The 20,918-nt window shown below is 41.7% G+C and overlaps 1 protein-coding gene across 2 annotated transcripts; it reads right to left on the bottom strand.

The window, feature by feature from the left end:
* Window positions 1-1,340: 1,340 nt before the first annotated feature.
* AMACR (alpha-methylacyl-CoA racemase) lies at window positions 1,341-20,458 on the bottom strand. 2 transcript variants are annotated; one of them, NM_001112633.1, is given in 5 exon segments: window positions 1,677-2,095; window positions 11,259-11,445; window positions 17,072-17,232; window positions 18,235-18,378; window positions 20,097-20,352. In NM_001112633.1, coding segments are annotated over 5 exon segments (1,149 nt in total). In that variant the 5' UTR covers window positions 20,344-20,352; the 3' UTR covers window positions 1,677-1,685.
* Between the last annotated feature and the right edge of the window lie 460 nt (window positions 20,459-20,918).

A 20,918-nucleotide genomic window follows, 5' to 3' on the forward strand; every position in this document is an offset into this window, starting at 1 on the left:
TAATCACTGTACAAAACTACCCTAGGGCTGAGAAGCACAGGAAGTTTCACAAAGAAGGCTGTGTTCCAGCCCAGTCTGAGTTTGCTAGATCAACAGACTGGAGCAAAGGGTTCTTGATAGTCCTGGAAAATAATGGTGCAGTATATAGAAAGGAATGGAAACAAGAGAGACCATAGCATAGTTAGGAATTTCAGGTAGTCCAATGTAAGTCCTGCGGAACAGGAGGACAGGGATGGGCCTGGACAGCTAGATAGAAGTCTTATTGTAAGTAAAGGTTTGATATGCTACGTAAATGAGTTTATATTCTACTCTGTAGGAAAAAAGACCACCACAAGATTTTTGCAGGACTGAAAATTCAGTGTGGTATCAAAAACATACCCAGTGGAGTAACATGATAATAATAATAAGGCAATGATACTAGAGGTCAAGGCTGATAGGGCAACTGAACTGGAGTCTTGGGAGGAGATAAGAGGGGCCTGAATGAAAAGTGCAATGGGGGATAGGCAGAGGGAATGGATTCAAGTGCTGTTAAAGTAGAATTGACAGCACTTCACTCTTGAGATGTATTCATTTAATACATATTTACTAAGTTTCTGCTATGCACTTGGCACTATTCTAGGAACTAGGGATTTTACAATGAACGAAACATACAAAATCCCTCATAAAGCTCCCATTCTAGTGTGTGTTGGTGGGCTGGCGGGGGTGGGAGGGGAGACTGGGGTTAATAAGCATATATGTCAGTAGTGATATATGGTACAAAGAAAAACAGCATAGGGAGAGGGGATAGCAAGTGATTAGGTGGCTGCTATTTTAGACAGAGGCTAGGAAAGGACTCTCTGCAGGGGGGCAATTGGGCAGTGGCCTCAATGAAGTAAGGATAAGCTGAGGACCTATGAGGGCAGAGATAGGCATGGTGGGAATGGAAGCAGGAGACTGGTGAGAGAGAAAGACTTGCCTGGCAGGACGCAGATGATGACACAATCTGAGAAAAAGAGGCATGTCAGTGAGGCTAACAGGCAGCTGCACAGAGAAGGCCGGCTCTCAGCAGAGAGGGTTAGACAGAGGGGTGGGAGTTATCTGCCAGAAACCCGGAGATCATCTGCCAACATTCCCATTCAAAGACACTGACTGAATGATTTCCTGTCAAATTAAAATGGCCAGACTTCTCTATTTAAGGACATTCATTTTGGTAAACAATAGAGCCAAAAATATTTCAAAGATTCACAAAATGCTATTTAAATGGTATTTAAAGGGTTTTCTTAGAAGTGTTACAAAATCCTATTTAAATGGTATTTAAAGGGTTTTCTTAGCGTTGTACAAACTTAAAAGGACAAGTACACTTTAGGGAAAAAGAAAGCTTTATTTCATAAATTATGATATATTAACTCATTCAAAATATAAGTCAAGAATCTTAATATCAACAGATTATATCAAGCAAATTGGAAGGCAGAATAACTACCACAGTTTAGTATAAGTACCCAAAGTACTTATAAATCAAAAGCCCTAATGATAACCATTTTTAGAATTCAATCATCACTGTAGAATCAGAGTCTGTAATTCTTTTCTTGATTAGAGTGGTAGGACACTGCAATACTGTTCCTCCATGTTTCCATGCATACAATGTTATGTGTTACTCTACACTTTAAATGCAGTATTCAAATTCACTTGAGCTGTGGGCCTGGAAGTTAGAGACTAGCTTTTACCTTATTACTTTCAATGATTTTATCTGACTTAAGCTGATCAATCTCTTCGCGGCTGAATCCAAATTCGTCAAGTATCTCCTCAGTGTGTTCTCCTACAAAAGGATCCCTTTTGAAAGAAGGGATGGCTGGGGTGTTTGACAGCAGAGGTGCAGGGCGGGGGCTCATGCTCTGCTCCTCATTGGTGATAAACGAGCCCCGTTCCTTGCTGTGATCATGATGAACAACCTCCTCTAAAGTCAGAACCGGAGTCACACAGGCATCTGTGCCATCAAAGATTTGACACCACTCTGCCTTTGTCTTCTTTGCAAATACAGCTGCAAACTTCTTCTTCATTTCTGGCCAATCATCCATGCTCATCTGATTGGGAAGTTCATCAGACTTTAGTCCAAGTCCTGAGGAAAAATACAATTTCTTAAATTATCATGCTTTGAACAGAGCTATTATAATCAATAAAAATGAATGCTGAGCCCACTGTACTATGCAAAATAAAATGTTCTATAAGGGCTTCTCAAATGAGTCAAGAGAAAAAAATGTAAAGTCAGTTTAAGGTTGGAGTCAAAGGCTGGAGAGGGCAGAGGTAGTCAGACTTGTCACCACCAAGATTTTATTATTCATATTTCATCAAAAGTGGTCTGTTCTCAATGGTCTGGTTTCCAGAAATTGATTTCCTACCTCTGAGTAGATTTTGAAAAAAAATTTCCCCAGGATGTTATTAGCCAGTCATACTGAGTTAAAATAACTCCCTATTCTCTATAATGTATTCAAACCTTATAAAAAATATGAACAATTTTATACATGACCATCTCAGTTTCCAAGGAAGAAGCCTGAAGACAAATTATTTAATTCAGGATTGCAATTTTATAAATACATTCATTTATCTTTATTTTGTTAAAATAAAAGAGCTAGAATGGCCAGGAGTGATGGCATGAGTATAGTGAAAGCTACTCAAGAGGCTGAGGCTGGAGGATTGCTTGAGCCCAGGAGCTCAAGGCCTGGCCTGGGCAACACAGCGAGACCCCCATCATCCATCATCCATCCACCAATCCATCCATCCATCCATCCATCCATCCATCCATCTATCCATCCATACATCCATATATACATATATACATACATTTTTAAAATAAAAGAGCCCCAAAGGGCTTTGTACTAGGATAAAGGACTTGTAAGGTAACCAAAGACTCATGCAAATTGTTCCTATAACAAACAAAACAGAAACTTATTAACCAGCCAGTCAACAGTGGGGCATGCAGACTCCTCTCCGGCATGAAAGGAACTTGAAGGGCCCATCAAGACCACAGTGCAGAGATCATGACAGCAGCTACCTGGGGATTTAACAGGAAAAGTGGCCTCTCTAGCTCTTGACCCCATCTGTGTTTCCTTTACTGACTATGTGGGCCTACCCCTGCAGACATGCCCAAACTCCAGTGCTGATTAAATTATACCCAAAGAGCAGGGCCACTTTACAATAGTTGGTGCAAATGTCCCTTTTCTTCTATAAGCAGGTTTTTAAAAGTGCATGGCTAAGTGTCAAATGATAACGAAAGGCCCTTTCTTTATGCATAACACTGTGTATAAGTTTAGCCAAGTTAATTGAATAATCCTCACTTATAGAATACCTTCCTTCTCTAGCATGTTGACAATCAAGGCTAATTTTAAGTTGCTCTGAAGATGGTAAAGTCCCTATAGAGGTAAGAAGACATAAATACTGAAGCCTCTTAAGGTTTTGAGGACTATGAGGAAATAAGAACTAACACAGTTCCAGATTTTTGTAAGCAGTCTCCTGTGGAATATATAAGTACATTTTCTTCTGTAACCACCAGTCCCATTCAAATACCAGGATGGATAGGAGGCCATAGTTTCAGGTTATCACTATAATCTACAGGATATCTTTCACTTGATGTTCTTTCTTGATTGCCCTGAACTCTGTGAGTGAAAGGCACATAAAATGAGCAACGAGCAAAAAGTAGTGATCTTCACATGCTTTTAAAACAGTTGCTTTTTATCAGACTGTGATCAGAATCATAACACTGAGTAAAGCTGCAGCCAATATGTTCTCTCTTTAACTTTATAGTTAAGACTACACAGGTCATAGTTTGTATGCTAGAAAAATACTAGAAATCAAAAGTCCCCAGACACTACCCTACCTCTAACACCCCAATTCTCCCATTGTCTACCATGGCTTCGCAGCCCACCATCTCCCATCCTGCCCACCACCCTGACCAAGGCCACAGGATTGAACACCAGTGGTTTAAGGTGAGCTGTTTGCTGTGCTCCTGACACTCCAATATGGAACTTGGAATCCAGTCCCAAGTCTCAGAATCCATAATTGTATAAATACAGTTATAGATTGTGGCTAGTTGTTATGGTAAAATCACTATGAAATTTCTGGTATTTTAAGTCAAATAGATTTTCAGGAACTAGCCTGGGGATTCAGATACCATTTAAAACTTGGGAAAGCATGTTTTGATTTCAAAAAATCTACCCTCCGCCCCCAACACACGACTACAAAAAATGCTTATTCTTTTAAGTACATGCCATAAACTTTACTGCTTTATAATATTAAGTATATAGTAAGCAGTCAAACTTCATGTTGTAAGTATTCAATGATATATGTCCAGGATGGCAACTGTAAACATTATTTTATTATTATTATTATTTTTGAGACGGAGTCTCACTCTGTCCCCCAGGCTGGAGTGCAGAGGCGCGATCTCGGCTTACTCGAAGCTCCGCCTCCCGCGTTCACGTCATTCTCCCACCGCAGCCTCCCTATTATTTATTTATTTAAGACGGAGTCTCCCACTATTGCCCGGGCTGGAGTGCAATGGCACGATCTCGGCTCACTGCAATCTCTGCCTCCCGGGTTCAAGCGATTCTCCTGCCTCAGCCTCCCAAGTAGCTGGGATTACAGGTGCCTGTCACCATGCCTGGCTAATTTTTTTGTATTTTTTAGTAGAGATGGGGTTTCACTATGTTGGCCGGGCTGGTCTCAAACTCCTGACCTCGTGATCTGCCTGCCTCGGCCTCCCAGAGTGTTGGGATTACAGGCATGAGCCACTGCATCCAGCCATAAACATTATTTTTATAACGAAAAATTGGAAAAAATGTAAATGAACTTGCATAGGGAATTGGTTATATAAATTTTAGTACAGGCAGATAAAAAAATATGATATGGCTGCTATATAAAATGGGTGAGGGTAAAGATCTTTTGTACTGACATGAAAGAACGTCTTTGCTATATTGTTGTATAAAAAGCTATAAACTATAAATTTATATAATTATATATATATAAATTATAAATTGTAAAACAGAAAATAATTGCTGGGTGTTGTGGCTCATGCCTGTAATCCCAGCACTTTGGAAGGCTGAGGCAGGAAGATCACTTGAGCCCAGGAGTTCAAGACCAACCTGGGCAACACAGTAAGACCCTGTCTCTACAAAAAAATCAAAAAGTTAGCCAGGCATGGTGGCACAGGCCTGTGGTCGTAGCTACACGGGAGGCTGAAGCAGGAGGATTGCTTAAGCCCAGGAGGTCAAGACTGCAGTGAGCCATGTTTGTGCCACTGCACTCAAGCCTAGGCAACAGTGTAAGAGCCTGTCTCAAAAAATAAAATAGAATAGAATAATTGTGCATTTGTATATGTACAATAAAAATTCTTGAAGGCCACATTCCAAATTTTCCCAAAGTGGAAGAACAAAGGAAAATTTTCCCTTCTTACTTTTTAAAATCTGTAATGCTTATTTTTTTCCTAGCAAACATATAATTTTAAATTTTTATTTCATTTTTGAAAATTGTGGTAAAATATACATAGAGTTTACCATTTTAGCCATTTTTTGGTGCACAGTACTAGGGCATTAAGTACACTCATACTGCTTTACAGCTATCACCACCGTCCATCTGTACCACACAACTCCTGAACTTTTTCATCTTTTCAAACAGAAACTTTGAGCCTATTAAACATTAACTCCTGCTCCTACCTCCCCACAGCCCCTGGCAACCACCATTCATTCTACTTTGTCTCTATGAATTTGACCACTTTAGATAGTTCACATAGTGGAATCATATAGTATTTGCCCTTTGGTGACTGACTTATTTCACTCAGCATAATGTCTTCAAGATTCATCTCTGTTGTAACGTGTTGAAATTTTCTTGTTTTTTTTCAGGCTGAAACACATTCCATTTTATGTCTGTACCACATTTTATTCACCCATTCATCTGTTGATGGACACTTGAGTTGTTTCTACCTCTTGGCTATTGTGAATAATGTCACTATGAACACAGATATACAAATATCTGTTTGAGTCACTGCCTCCAATTCTTTTGGTTATATACTTAGAAGTGGAATTGCTAGATCATACAATTCTATGTATAACTTTCTGAGGAAATGCCATGCTGTTTTTGACAGTGGCTACACCACTTTACATTCTCATTGGTAGTACACAAGTGTTTCGTTTCCTCATACCCTTGCCAACAATTGTTATTTTGTATTTTTTAGAAATAATAATTTGAAGGCCAGGAGTGGTGGCTCACACCTCTAATCCCAGCCCTATGGGAAGCTAAGGGGGAGCAGATCACTTGAGGTCAGGAGTTCAAGACCAGCCTGGTCAACATGGTGAAACTCCATCTCTACTAAAAATACAAAAATTAGCCAGGCATGGTGATGGGCACCTGTAATTCCAGCTACTCAGGAGGCTGAGGCAGGAGAATCACTTGAACCCAGGAGGCAAAGGTTGCAGTGAGCCGAGATCATGCCACTGCACTCCAGCCTGGGTGACAGAGATCACCCAGCTTTTGAAAACTATCTCCTGATAAAACAGCTTTTGAAAATTATCTATTGCTTACCTGATTGTACTATAAGAACCTTGCTATCTCAAAATGTCATAAAATTCTCAGTGTTTTCAGATTTTTTTGTCCTAGAAAATAGCAGGGATGCAGCAGAGTATGTACTTTAAAAAGACTTTGCATACTTATGTTCAGAAACTGAAGATATAAATTAAAGTATGGTCTCAAAGATCTAAAACACAAAGGGAAGTAAATTAGGTATGTAATTAGTACTACCTCAAAAATTATTATTATTATAGTTGTTGTTGTTCTGATACATAGTCTCGCTCTGTCACCCAGGCTGGAGGGCAGTGATGCGACCTCAGTGTACTGCAACCTCCCCCTCCCAGGTTCAAGTGATTCTCGTGCCTCAGCCTCCCGAGCAGCTGGGATTACAGACATGTGCCACTATACCTGGCTAATTTTTGTATTTCTAGTAAAGACAGGGTTTCACCATGTTGCCCAGGCTGATCTTGAACTCCTGACCTCAAGTGATCCACCTGCCTCAGCCTCCAAAAGTGCTGGAATTACAGGCATAGCCATCGCACCCGGCCCTCAAAAAATTATTACAGATGTGGGGGTTTGTCCAGTAGGACTTGAGAGAGAAGAAATGCATATGTGATTAGTAAAAGTAGTATTTTTGTAAATAAATCTTATAAAAGAGAGATAATGCTGAGGCATTTTGGCATGGACTAGGTAGATAAAGTGCAAGGTGATTTAACATGCTATCTCCTAGAGCACAAGCCATCTGTCAGCTAAGGATCCTACGTAAACTTTGAAGGGAGATGAGGGTTAAGGATACCATAAAAGGCTATGGATGCAAAAAGAGGGGGCTGTAAAAATATCAGGGGAGTTACAAAGTTTAAACTCAGCAGAAGAACACCCAGGAGAAGGTGATCAGGAGTTAAGGCGTTGGCACGATGACCTTGCTAGAAAAATGTTGTCTTGTTTCATTTTCAGTGTTTCCAGAAAGGCTTATTCATTGAGGTGAAGTGTGGATGTGAAAAATGAGTCTGCTCCACACATACAGCAGTCCTTCTTCATCTGAGGTTTGGCTTTCTGTGGTTTCAGTTACCCACAGTCAACTGTGGTCTGAAAATATTGAATGAAAAATTCCAGAAATAAACAATTCATAAATTTAAACTGCATGCTGTTCTGAGTAGCATGATGCATGATGAAACCTCGCAGCATCCTGCTCTATCCTGCCCTGGACATGAATCACGTCCATCCTATCCACACTGTGGGGCTACCAATCCATTAGTCACTTAGTAGCCAACTAGGTTATCAGGTTGACTGCTGCAATATTGCAGTGCTTGTGTTCAAGTAACCCTTATTTCACTTCCTAAGGGCCTCAAAGGTTGTAGGTGAAGGTGATGCTGGCAATGTGGATATGCCAAAGAGAAGCCTAAAGTGCTTCCCTTAGGTGAAAAGGTGAAAGCTCTCAGCTTAGGGGAAGAATAAAACTTGTAAGCTGAGGTTGCTAAAATTGATGGTTAAGAATGAATCTTATATTCATGAGATTATGAAGAAGGGGAGAAGGAAAAATAAATTCATGCTAGTTTTGCTGTCACAACTCAAACTGAAAAGTTGTAGCTATAGTACATGGTAAGTGCTTAATACAGATGGAAAATGCATTAATTTTGTGGGTGGAAGACATAAATAGAAACATCTTCCAATTGACAGCAATCAGGTTTAGTACTATCTGCAGTTTCAGGCATCCACTGGGGGTCTTGCAATGCATCCCCTAAAGATAAGAGAGGACTACCGTATATGTTTTAAAATAACAGGATACATCAAGGAAGGGAGTTAACTTCCAGAGTGGCAGAATGAGAGCCTTCAAAAACCTGTGTTAAAGCAATGAGAACACTAACAACAACTGTCAGAATTAACTTTTTCATAATTCTGGAAATTAAAAGCTTGTAGCAATCCAAAGAGCATTTATTCAAGAAAAACAGCTGAATCTCAGTAAGACCAGTGAGCTTTGTGGTGTTAGAACTTGTGCCAATTTCATCCCTCTCCCTGTGGTAGCCTTGAAAAGCAACTTCCCCTCAACTCTGGTCAGTTCTGAAAACCAGCAGGAGAAGAGACCCGAGAGGAGGAAAATAAGTTTGGAGCTTCCCCCAAAAACACCATCCCCAGAGAACTGTCATTATTTAGCCTGTCGGGCAGGTCCCTGAAAGGCTCCATTCTCAGGGCTTGTCTTTCTGTGATCTAACTCAGAGCTCACTTTGCTCTAGCCCTAAAATGCTGATTAAAAAAAAAAAAAAAGGCATTATTTTATCACAGCTGTCTTAGGTGGTGTTACTTATTGCAGCTAATGAGATGCTGACCAAAAAACTTAAAAGAAAAAAACTGGGGAATGGTATATCCATAGGGGGCTTTGAAAAGCTCCAACATATTCCTGAGAATTTTTTTACACCTCCTGAGAAGGCCACACACACGCACACGTGCAAGACACTGTGAATGCCTGGGAGAGATCTGAAAAGGCCCTCCTCTCTCACCTCTGGCTGACCTTGAGGCTCTTCACAAGCAAGAAGTTAAGGCACGTAGCGCTTCAGAAAAAGATGGGGGATTTATTGGTTCAAGGCATTTAAGGGCCACAGTGGCTCGTGCCTGAAATCCCAGTACTTTGGGAGGCTGAGGCAGGAAGATCGCTTGAGATCAGGAGTTCAAGATCAGCCTGAGCAAAATAGCAAGATTCTGTTTCTACAAAAAATAAAAAATTAGCCAGGTGTGGTCATGTGTGCCTGTAGTCCCAGCTACTTGGGAGACTGAAGCAGGAGGATCGCTTGCACCCCGGAGTTCAAGGCTGCAGTTGGCTATGATCACACCACTGCATTCCAGCCTGGGCAACAAAGCGAGATCCTGTCCCCCAGATTAAAACAAACAAGCAAACAAAAAAAAGGCATTTAAGGACATTTCTGTCCAATCATTAGCTGAAGCTAACACAGTTGACTTCGGTGGCTGCACACGCCAAAGAATACAGATTTAATTTAAGAAAATCATTAAACAAACAGCAATAATAACAAGTCCAGGACTGAGGTCCTGAGGAGTCCTGGGAGGTTGTCACATTGAATTATTTAAAATGTGCAGTACTGTTTTAAAATTTTACACGTTTATTTTCATTAAAACTTATTTGAGTCACTTTGGACTCAGCATGTCCTTAGGTTTTACCCATTCATCCAACTTCTCTGCTGTGAGACAGCCAAGTTCAACGGCAGTCTCCTTTATGGTCGATCCATTTTGGGGTGTTGTCTTAGCAATCTCTGCTGCTTTGTCATACTCTATATGAGGGTTGAGAGCTGTCACCAACATTAGCGACTTCTTCATTAGCTTCTTGATACTTTCTGTATTGGTCTGGATTCCCTCTATGCAGTTTTCTGTGAAGGAAACTGAAGCATCCCCCAGCAGCCTGAGTGTAACACTAAGTTTTTAATCATCATTGGCTTGAAAACATCCAACTCAATATGGCCATTGCTACCTCCAACAGTTACAGCCACACCGTACCCCATGACTTGGGCTGCAACGATGGTCATCGCTTCACACTGAGTAGGGTTTGCCTCGCCTGGCACGATACTGCTTCCTGTTGCATTTTCAGCAAGGTCAGTTCTCCCAGACCTGGCCAAGGACCAGAACTCAGAAAATGAATATCATTTGCTGTCTTCGTCAGACTGCAGTTGGTAGTGTTCATGGCTCCACAGAGCTCCGCCAGAGCATCATGAGCAGCCAGAGCTTCCAATTTATTTGGAGCAGAGACGAAAGGCAAGCTTTTTAATTTCTGGATAGAGAGGTACCCTTTTTGATCTAGATAAACCATTCTGTTCTATAGTTTTTCCAACTATATTTGAATAGGTGAAGTTAGTATGTTTAATCATAAAATGCTTTCAGTTGCTTGCAAACACAATTATTCCATCAGATGAGAACACATCAAAATTTGAAAAATTAAAAAAAATCATTCCCGCTATATACAAATAACTTTTAGTATACGCATCTGAAAAGCGACCAAACATAACAATGAAACCTGAAACTTGTAGTAGAAAGGTAAATGCACTGTGATCCGCTTTCACACCACTTCAGAGTATATTCTGAAACTTCTTAGATTCTACATTATTTATAGAGCGAATTTTAAGTTCAAACATTTCTCAGGAACAAAATGACTCCCATCCAATTACTTAATTAGAGAAGAAGAGATCCCAATTTTTCTTGCTAATTTATGGCAACTTGCCAAGAAGGCAAGAATCTGCAAGACAGGTAATCTGCAAAGGCATAGTGATATAGTAACATATTCTAACAGAATCTCTTTTGCCAAAATCTTTCCATGCTCTGGTGACTTCTGACATTGAAGTGCCATAAGGGACATCTACCAACGAATAACAGCTGGTAGAATATTGAATGGAAAGCGACCAATATGGGCAGATCATTTCTAGGGAAGAGTAAGATCTGGGCACACAGGGGCAAGATTATCCAACACAAAGAGTGAAATGAAAGCACCGAACATCCTACAAAAGGGGTTATTATTTTTAAAACCCTCAGCCATTTTATAGACTAGTAAGACTGCTGGTCAATTTAAAAGCCATGGAAAATGCCCCACATTATACTGACGGCTATAATTAGATTAATTTGAAAGTGGCTATATAATAAAAGACATCATAGATTCCAAAAGTCTTTAAAATAGAACCAAAGAACATCTACAGCAAAAGGAGAGCTGAGGGAGACACATGAAGTTTACTTACCTTTGATCAGCAGCTCGTAGAACTGGGGTTCTATTGCTCCAACAGCCATGAATTCCCCATCTGCTGTCCTGTAAGTCGTATAGAAAGGTGCTCCACCATCCAATATGTTCTGTCCTCGAGGTGCTTCCCACAGACTTGATTTCTGAGTTTTCCACAGAAAAGAACTTAAATATGCTGTTCCTTCCACCTTTGAGAAAACAGAATACAAAACAAATCCAGATAACTCAAGTGTCAAAGCATGAACAATTTCTCCTATTCAAGTTAAAAAAAATATTTGCAAAAAAATTCTTATCTTAGAGTATACGAAGATTCTACTTAATTATACAACTTCTCTGGTATTTCCAGAAAGTGAGTTAGAGCAGTTTGTATTAGAATAGCAATTGGCTATTCAGCACTATTCAGTTCTGAAAATACTGTAAGACTTAGAAGGAATGACTTTTGTTCTCCATTTCTAATAAGATTGGCAAAATGCTGGTAATTTTTAGCTAGGTGAGGGTACATTGAAGATCACTGTACTATTCTCTCTACTTTTTACAATGTTAAAAACTGCCAAGATAAAAAGTTAAAAATTAAAAGAGCTTTTTAAAATGCATCTCCTGATCTCCATACCTATAAACACACACAGATGTAAGAACCATAGCACATTTTAAAGGTAAATCTCATAACAGTAAAATTTGGCTTGTTCTAGCTCGATTCCAATCCCAAGAAAACTGTATTTGAGTATTTAATATATGTTATATTTCGTAATCACTAGAAAGTTATAAAATAAACTGACAATACGGATGGCAGGTATGTGCATTTTCTGAGTCCAGGTAAACCGGTTTGGGAATGCCACCTTCCCACTGAGTCCTGAAGCAACTACACGGTAAAGTACAATTACCACAGGGCTCAAACTCAAAGGCTGGAGGCACTGGTCTATTTGAAGAGGACCATGTTCTGATCTTTATGTCTTTTATAAGCCTAATGTCTCCAGCATCCAAGGGAGAAGGCCCTCAAAACACCCTTGTCTCCAAAGTTACCAACAGAGGAGACCTCGTTCCAGCTGCTAGCAATTTCTCAGTTACTGGCTGTGAAACAACCACAAAATGTATCTTTGGATATATCCAATTTTCCCTTTTAACTTGAAACTTCATACACAACTGAATTTATGGCTATGACACTTATTATCACCAAATAGCTGAGTTCATGTAAGTGGCCTACGGCAGTGCCTTTCTTTGAGGCTGGATTACAGAGATATTAGAGTTCCACATTTATACACATACACACACATATATATACACATATGCATATATATGTGCACTATTTTAAATATATTTTACGTTTGTTATTTAAGCACATATTTAAATGTATCCTATACCAAATTCTGACTCATCAGAGCCTCAACTCATTAACATTTGTTGCTAGACTTTAAAATACAGCTTTTCCTTCCAATTTTGCATAAATGTTACCTTGTATTTGAAACACTATTAAGGAAAACTTTTGTTCTGCATGGTTCTCCTCCCCTCTTAATCTGTGCTTACTCATACAAAACCAACAAGTTAGCACCTTCAACAAGCAAGTGCCTGCTTTCCGCTCAAGCTTTGTTTCTCTCAGAGCCTAATGCCAAATCAATAGGGCAATAACAGATGAACTGGAAGTGAGCTAGCTTGTCATACAGCGCAAGAGAGAGTTTCAGCAGAGAGTTCTGAATACTGTTTATTTGACTTTCATGTTCAGGCCAAAGAATGTGAGAAGTTTTTAGACACTGTAGCGAGTTGACCTGGAAAGAAAACGTTTTTGTTTTGCTTCATCATAAATGAAATGCAATCTGAAATTTTAAGCAAGTTTTTTAAAATGTACGTTTTTTTTTTTTTCTTTTTTTAAACGGAGTGTCGCTCTTTTGCCCAGGTTGGAGTGCAGTGGCACAATCTCAGCTCACTGCAACCTCCGCCTCCAGGGTTCAAGCGATTCTCCTGCCTCAGACTCCCGGTCAAAACGAAATATAGTAATAAACTGAATACTGAAAGTGATGAGACAATCACCCATAAACTCTAACTTCCAGTGTTCGTGTTCAGAACAGCTTCACTGGTCTGACAAAATAATATATAAATATTGAGTACGTAAACATAAAATGTTTTATGCTAATAAAATACCCCTTTAATCTCTTTTATATGTTGAATGTCCTAATGAGATTGCTGAAAAATAGACGTGTTAACAGTTACAGGTCCAGTTGGGCCCACTCAGGACAAAAACAAGCTATGGTCCAATCCTTAGCATCAGCGTCGGGTACAGGTCAAGCAATACAGCAGGAACCCTCCTCGTCTCATCCTAAGGCCTGGCAGTGGCTACCCTGGCACACGGCTTCTCTTGCCCCATTACTCATACACCATGCAGACCACAGTCGAGAGCCCCCTGACACAGGGAAACTGCAGCCTCAATTTGCCACCAACCTTTGATACTGTTAAAAGAAAAACTTTAGACAAATTAATTTAAGACTTTGAGCAAAGAATGACTCACGAATTGGGCAGTCTGTGGAACCAGACTAGGTTCAGAGTGACTAGTGTAGTCCTGTGGCCAGAGAGGACTTATGGACAGAAAATGGAAAGCAATGTAGAGAAAACAGAAGTGAGGTACAGAAACAGCCAGCCAGACTGGTTACAACTGGGCCTTTGCCTTGTTTGAACACGGTTTGAACAGCTGGCCGCCTGTGATGGGTTGAAGTACGGCAGCTGTGATTGGCTGAGACTTGCTGCTTATTACAAAAGTAGGTTACAGTCTGTTTACACATCCAGTTAGGTCACAGCTCACTATGTAAGAGAAACCTTTAGGTGGAACTTAAAATATGTAAGGGGGCAGCTTTATGCTACAGTTAATTTAACAACAGTGTGCTCATCATGTGGGCCCAGATTGACTGTAAATACAGCAAAACACACTCCATATTCCAGAGTTATCTTAACCACAGTTTCCAAGGAAGCAGCAGTACAATAAGGCAGACTCCAGCTCTTCACAGGCAGGCCCAGGTCTGGAATTGTGCTGCTAAACAATGTGAAAACTTTCGGCCTATTAGAAGGTATCTGCCTCCCCCAATCAGCTTCTACAATTGCCTGTGCCACAACGGTTCCTAGTGATGAAGTAATGACTATGATTTACTGATTCTTTTAGCCTTAAGTAATTAGCAAACACTTGCTATCCCCTGATGGAAATATGAGCCCAGAAGAAAGATGACAACATTTTCACATACCCTAAAACCTTACTAACTTCTTTATATTATTTATTTATTTTGAGACAGGGTCTTGCTCTGTTACCCAGGCTGGAGTGCAGTGATGTGATCTCGGCTCACTGCAACCTCTGCCTCCTGGGTTCAAGCAATTCTCATGCCTCAGCCTTCCAGGTAGTGGGGCTACAGATGCGTACCACCAAGCCCAGCTAATTTTTTGTATTTTAATAGAGATGGGGTTTCACCATGTTGGCCAGGCTGGTCTCAAACTCCTGACCTCAGGTGATCCGCCCACCTCGGCCTCCCAAAGTGCTGGGATTACAGGTGTGAGCCACCATGCCCAGCCAACCTTACCATCTTCTAATCATTATATAATTGTGATTAGCTACATTCTGCTGAAAGCAGCAATCACCTTTTATTTATATTTGATGATACTCAATTGCATCTCTTCAGTAAATTATTCAAATTATTACTAGAGAAGTATCTAGCCTGAAATTCTCCTTAACACTCCCAAGGTTCCATTTTTGCTCTTAGTTCATTCCTTTTGGACCCCAGGGACCATGCCCATGGGGCAGCAGGGGAAGTTGTTGAAAGCAGTGGCTTTAGGGTCCAACTGCCTCAGGCAGTGCTTTGGACCCTTTCCCGTCATCTGCTTTAGAGGAAGGCAGTTAACCTCTCCAAGCCTTCAAGTCTTCAATGCCAATGACAGTAGCACGTCTCCCTCAGGAAGTTGTGTGGCTCACAGAAGCCCTGTGGAAGGTACCAGTCTTGAGATTGGTGGGTACTGGTATAAAGCCGGTGCTGCTATCTCATGCAGCGACTAGGCCATGACTACACCAAGAGCTGGCCCACAAAAGATAAACCACACTCCCCTGCCGCTGGTACATACTTCAGAGAGGGCACATCGGAAAGTGTGAGATGTGCCCTGATGACAGTGTCCCAGAGGTACACATTCAGCACAGGGTGGGTCATGATTCACCATGAAGAGAAGGAAGCGCAGGCTGAAGCTTTGGACATGAGGGGTTTCTGGTAGAAAATGGATTTTGTGAAGATCATCAAGGACCCAATCCAGTTGACACTCTCAATCTCTAAACTCTTGAGGTATCCACCAACATTTGACCCTCTGACCATTCCTTTCTTTGGTTTCCATGACAACACTCCATTCTGCTTCTCTCCTTAGCTGTCCTCAGCCCTTGCTTCTCTTCTCTGCCTATGCATTCCTTAAATGCCAGTGTTCTGTCCCCTTTCCTAGTGGATCACATAGTCTCATACGGCTCCCAAATGACTCTGAAATCTGTTTCCAGTCCCTAACCTCAAGTATCCCACCTAGATATCTCAAAGGCACTTCAAAATTGAAATGACCAAAACTGAGTTCGTTTTCTTCTAGTGAAAATAATCACAATGACAAACTTTAACTGAGGGCCCACTGTACGCCAAGCACTGTTCCCACACTGAACAATGGATGAACTCATTGAATTCTCATAGCATCTAACAATGCTATGAGGAGGATGTCATTATTATCTCCATTTTACAAAGGAAACTACAGCGCAGAGAGGTTAAATAACTTGCCCAAGATCACAGAGCTAGTAAATGGCAGAGCTCGGATGGAGGTAGTCAGCTGCCACTCTATGCTCTGACCACTGTGTCCAGCAGTCCTCCTTCAGGACACTAGCAGGTCATCCAAGCCAGAAACCTGGGAGCCAGCCTTAACTTCTCCCTCTTCGCTCCCTGTCAGTCCACTACCAATTCCCAGCAATTTTACATCTCAAATGTCCCTTCAATGCAAACCAACTCCACTATTAACTGCTTTAGTACTTGCCCTGATCTCTTCAGCAATAACCCAGTAACTGGTCTCTCTACCTCCAGTCTTGTCTCCTCAAATCTATTCTCCGTCCTATCTCCAAATGTCTGTGAAAATGCAAACACGCAGTGGCGGTGCTGGAGTGGGCTCTCTTACCCACTAGCTGTGAGATCTTGAGCAAATGGCTATGCTTCCGTTCCCTCCTCTTTAAAACAACAATGTATTACAAATGCAGTTTTGAGAATAAGAAGAAATCACACAGGGAATGTGCTCAGCAGAACATGAGGCAAGCAGTCAGTGGATGACAGTGAACAAACAGAAGCGCTATGATATCAGAGCATCCCCTGCAAAACGCAGCAGGAAGGTTTAGACGGGGAGGTCCATTTCACCTCAGCATCCCTAAGAATTTTCTCTACCTGCTGAGGAGGGCTTCTTGAACTTTGTTTGAATGATGACTGCTTGAAAATGATATACTAAGCACAAGAGATACTTGGGGAAAATTGCTGAAATATTTAGGTTGGCAAATACTTGGCAAAACCTGCAAGTACTTTTGCACTAACCTAAAACAACATAGGAATCAGATGAGTCGCAGAAAGTTTACAGAACTGACTCCAAGAATAGATGATCAAAATATGACATTCTAACAGATACATAAAGGACATGAGGCTATTTTAAAAAGAAAAGGATATCTTGGTAACTTGGATTGAAACTTCAAATGTCATTTATCTCTTGTCTTCTTTAAAAAAAAAAGATTTTAAGCAGCCATATCTTAAACTTAGGGACAAGTGGCAGGCATCTACCCCAATTAATACTTACCATATTTGCATCAATGACCTGACCCTTGCCAGAGCGTGTGCGTTCAAAGAGAGCCATCATGATGCCCAACACGCACATAAGACCACCACCAGCAAAATCAGCCAGGAGATTCAGCGGGGCATACGGATTCTCACCATTTCTGCCAATTTTTGAGAGAACACCTACATCATTAAAAACAAATTGAATGTCTCTTTTAAATTTAATCTCTTCTTAAAATAAATATGTGAGCATCTTAGAGGAATAAGCAATCTCTCCAGTAGATAATCTAAGTGAAAGCTAGTATACATCACTTTTCCAAGAGCTTAGTCAGTAAACTTATAAACAGGCTTTCCCTCAAGACGGGATCCTTGTTTTGTTGTTTTCCTTTCTAAAACCTCTTCCAACCAAAATTTTCAAATATTGCTAAGTTTTCACTCACTCACTTTTGGAAAAGAAAATGCTTATTTATTTTGTGGTTTTAAACCAGTAAATGCACTTTCATTCTTATTAGAAAGAAATGCAAGAAAATACTTGTATACAAGAAAAGGAATTTAATTTTTAAATAGATGTGAAAAGCCAATTCTATTACCCATTTCTTTCCTCAACTTTTAAATGTGCACTCACAGAAAGTCTGAAACGTCCTGTAGTCAACAACACACAGTTCTTAGAATTCTGGAATCAGGCCTATCTCACATGTTGTCATAGGCAAAAACACTAATAAAGTGATACCAGGACCTGAAAACCATGGGCTGCTTCTAGCACTCATAGAAGTCTGAAACAATGACTCAGGCAATGATTCTCAAAATGGTGGGTAGAGATTTTGGGGTGGGGCCAAGTAGCTGTCAGAATCGCACTATGTCAACACTTTCAAATTACAGAGCAACCATCCCTAGTACCCAGTAAGCCTCTTAATTCCTAGCCGGGGCTTGTCTGAGAACTGACTCAACAAATGTAGTAAATAAATGATGGTAGCGGGCATGTATTCTCCTTCAAATGTGTTAAGGGGTGGAGTGAGGGAAGGTTGAGAATGATCGTTTCAAGACCCAAACCAATCCATTTTAAACACCCATGCTCTCCTGATTCTGATAAATATTTAAATCTTCACCTTTAAAAATTATTGTTAATCAACATACCTGTAGATCTTGATGGAATAAAAGTATAGACTAAATTTTTTTTCAACATACCTGACAAAGCCAAATAGTTGATATCATGGCCAGCTAACCGGGAGAAGCTTCCTGACTGGCCAAATCCAGTCAGCCTGGCATAAATAAGCCTTGGATTATCCCGCTGCAGAATCTCTGGGCCGAGTTGGAGTTTCTCCATCACACCTTAAGAGAAAAGTAACAATCTTCTTAAGAGAGTATGAATTGAGGATGGAGATAATCCCTTCTCTGAGACAAACAAAATAGCACTATTGCAAGTAATATTAATAACATTTGCTGTGGGCTAATGGCATGTTTACAGCAGTTAAGGCCCCAAAGACTGAAGCCACCATTTCTGGAATGTGTGGCTTCTTTCCAGGATGTAATTTCTCCCGGTACATCCCTGTTTCCCTCTAGGTTTATCCAAGCCTATTTATTCAATCCCCAGAGCAGGGTCTCATGCCTTTAGTAAATCCCTTTTCTCTCTTTCTATACCACATCAGTGTTTACCACATCCCACCTCAGCTGCACTTGCTTGTACATCCATACACTTATCTTCCCTATCAGCTCATGAGCTCCTCCTGCAGAATTCACACCTGATCTGTTTCCACAGGCGCTAAAGTTCCTAGCATTAGTACCTTCACGAAAAAGTTTAGCACCCATCTGTAGAAAGAGAGGTTAGTGACAATAAGACCTGAGAGTTTTTAAGCTATCAAGTATAATATTTATAGCACAAACCCCAGGTAACCTGCACCTGAAGTTTCCTGGAATTAAAAGTAATCAAAATTACATAATAAACTCACTGTCTTTACCTTCCTAAGGCTAAAATAAATCACAGAAAACCTCTGGTCATCTACCTGATAAACACCAGTCACAATCCCTCACCCAGAGGCTATATCCATAGTCCCAGCCAACCTTCCTCCTAATAACAAGACCTTGGACAAGCCTCCTTCATCTTGAATGGAGCATTCTTAAATTATTACATAATCTTAATTATTAAATCATTATTGTTACAAGCCTCAAATATGGCTATGAGGGTTAAATGAGTTAACGCATTTAAATAAGCCTGGTGTCCCGTATGTCAAGGGAGTTGCAGCAGGGATGGAGAGAAATAGTCCGAGTGGGCTAAAGAGCAAAATGACTGTATCGATAGTCATTGAAATTGGATGTGGTGAAAGGAAAACCGGAGTCCATGATGAAGTACAAGTTTCAGATTCAGGCATTCACTGAAATAAATAATACAGAAGGTGGAGATACTGTTTTAGAAGGAAGAAGGAAAGGCTCAGTTTGGGATTTGTAGAAGCTGCCTGGCGGACAGCCTTGACGGCGATGCCCAGGACCTGTGTATGCCAGTGTCTGCGGTTCTGAAAGGGGAAGTCTACAAAAAGGTGAAAATGATGGGAATGGGTAACGGGGCTCCAGGGAGCAGATGCTGCGACTTAGAACGCCAGCGTTTCAGGCAGGGAGCGTAAGCCTGGGTCCGTGGAAGGCTTGAGGGTACAGCACTCCAAAACTGTAGCCGAATAACCGCCTATATGCAGTTTTCCAGGAGGGGAATCCTATGGCTTTCATTAGATTCTTCCAGGGTTCAAGACCCTCAATTAATTAAGGCAAATACAGAGCGTTTCTTAGAAAAAAAAAGAGGAACTTGGGAAGGAGTCAGAGAGGCCAAAGGAGAAACCCGGCAACAGCAGTATCTCAGAACTCAAGTTTTGGACAATCAAGTTTGGGATGAATGATCACTAACAATACCCTAGGAGGCAAAAACATCTAGAAGGCTGGGGCCGACAAGGGTTCTTGCGGCAACAGGGCAAAGGTGTGGCGGGTGCAGCCTGGATCGAATGGCCAGGCCCCCTCCCCTCCGCGGGAACTTCCACAGAGCAGCCCGCGGGGCCCGGGCTCACCGCTGCGGAAGGGCTCCAGCAGCACGTCCGACCGCGCGCACAGACGCCGCAGCACAGCGGCTCCCCGCGGCTGCTTCAGGTCCAGCGCCAGCGAGCGCTTGCCCCGGCCCAAGCGGCTCACGTCGTAATGGGAGCCCGGCCGCTCCACGCGCACCACCCGCGCCCCGAAGTCCGCCAGGACCATAGCACAGAACGGGCCCGGGGCCAGGCCGGCCAGTTCCACGACCAAGATGCCCTGCAGTGCCATGGCGCTCCTCAGTACGCCCTGAATGAGACCGAGCAGCCCCTTGCCCCCGCCCAGCAGCCTACAGAAAGCCCTCCCCAGGCCGGGCGCCCCGCCCCCAGCCCCGGCGCCGCGCCCCAAATGCGTCACCCCTGCCCCTCTTTTGTGCGCCTGTGCGAGCCCGCGGAGTCTGCGCACTGCCGCGCTTCCCGCCCGGTCTCCCGGTACTGCCAGTGGCAAATTCGCTAGGTTACTTTTCTTTTTCTGCAACCTAAATTGCTGAGTCCTAAATTGCAGGGACTGACCTTTGGAGTTCCTGCCTGTTACCGTCCTCTCTGGACGCTTTTATTGCCACCATGGCGATCCCCAGCCGTTGTACCATTTGAGCCCCAAGTCCTGCCGTGCTCTAGGGAAATAAAATAACGTAAACACATAAGAACAAGGCAAAAGCGTTTTCTTCCCTAGGCTGCAGATTGTCTTTTTCACCGCCCCTGCTTAGCTAGCTAGCTAGCTGGCAATTTAATCCAGAAACGGCTTGCGATCCCTCGTAGATGCACTCATTTTGAGTTACAAACTCTGGATTACGTGTCTTTTTAAAA

Source organism: Papio anubis, chromosome 5, assembly GCF_008728515.1.
Source record: "Papio anubis isolate 15944 chromosome 5, Panubis1.0, whole genome shotgun sequence".
Lineage (NCBI taxonomy): Eukaryota > Metazoa > Chordata > Mammalia > Primates > Cercopithecidae > Papio > Papio anubis.

Bases quoted from the DNA above. Each gene is read 5' to 3' on its own strand.
- AMACR (XM_009208233.2), bottom strand. From the start codon at position 20,343: ATGGCACTGCAGGGCATCTTGGTCGTGGAACTGGCCGGCCTGGCCCCG. The intron at 18,379-20,096 runs GTGAGCCCGGGC...TTTTCTCTTAAG, and splicing joins GCTGGAGCCCTTCCGCAGCG to GTGTGATGGAGAAACTCCAA. The intron at 11,446-18,234 runs GTATGTTGAAAA...GTTTTCTCAAAG, and splicing joins CAACTATTTGGCTTTGTCAG to GTGGAAGGAACAGCATATTT.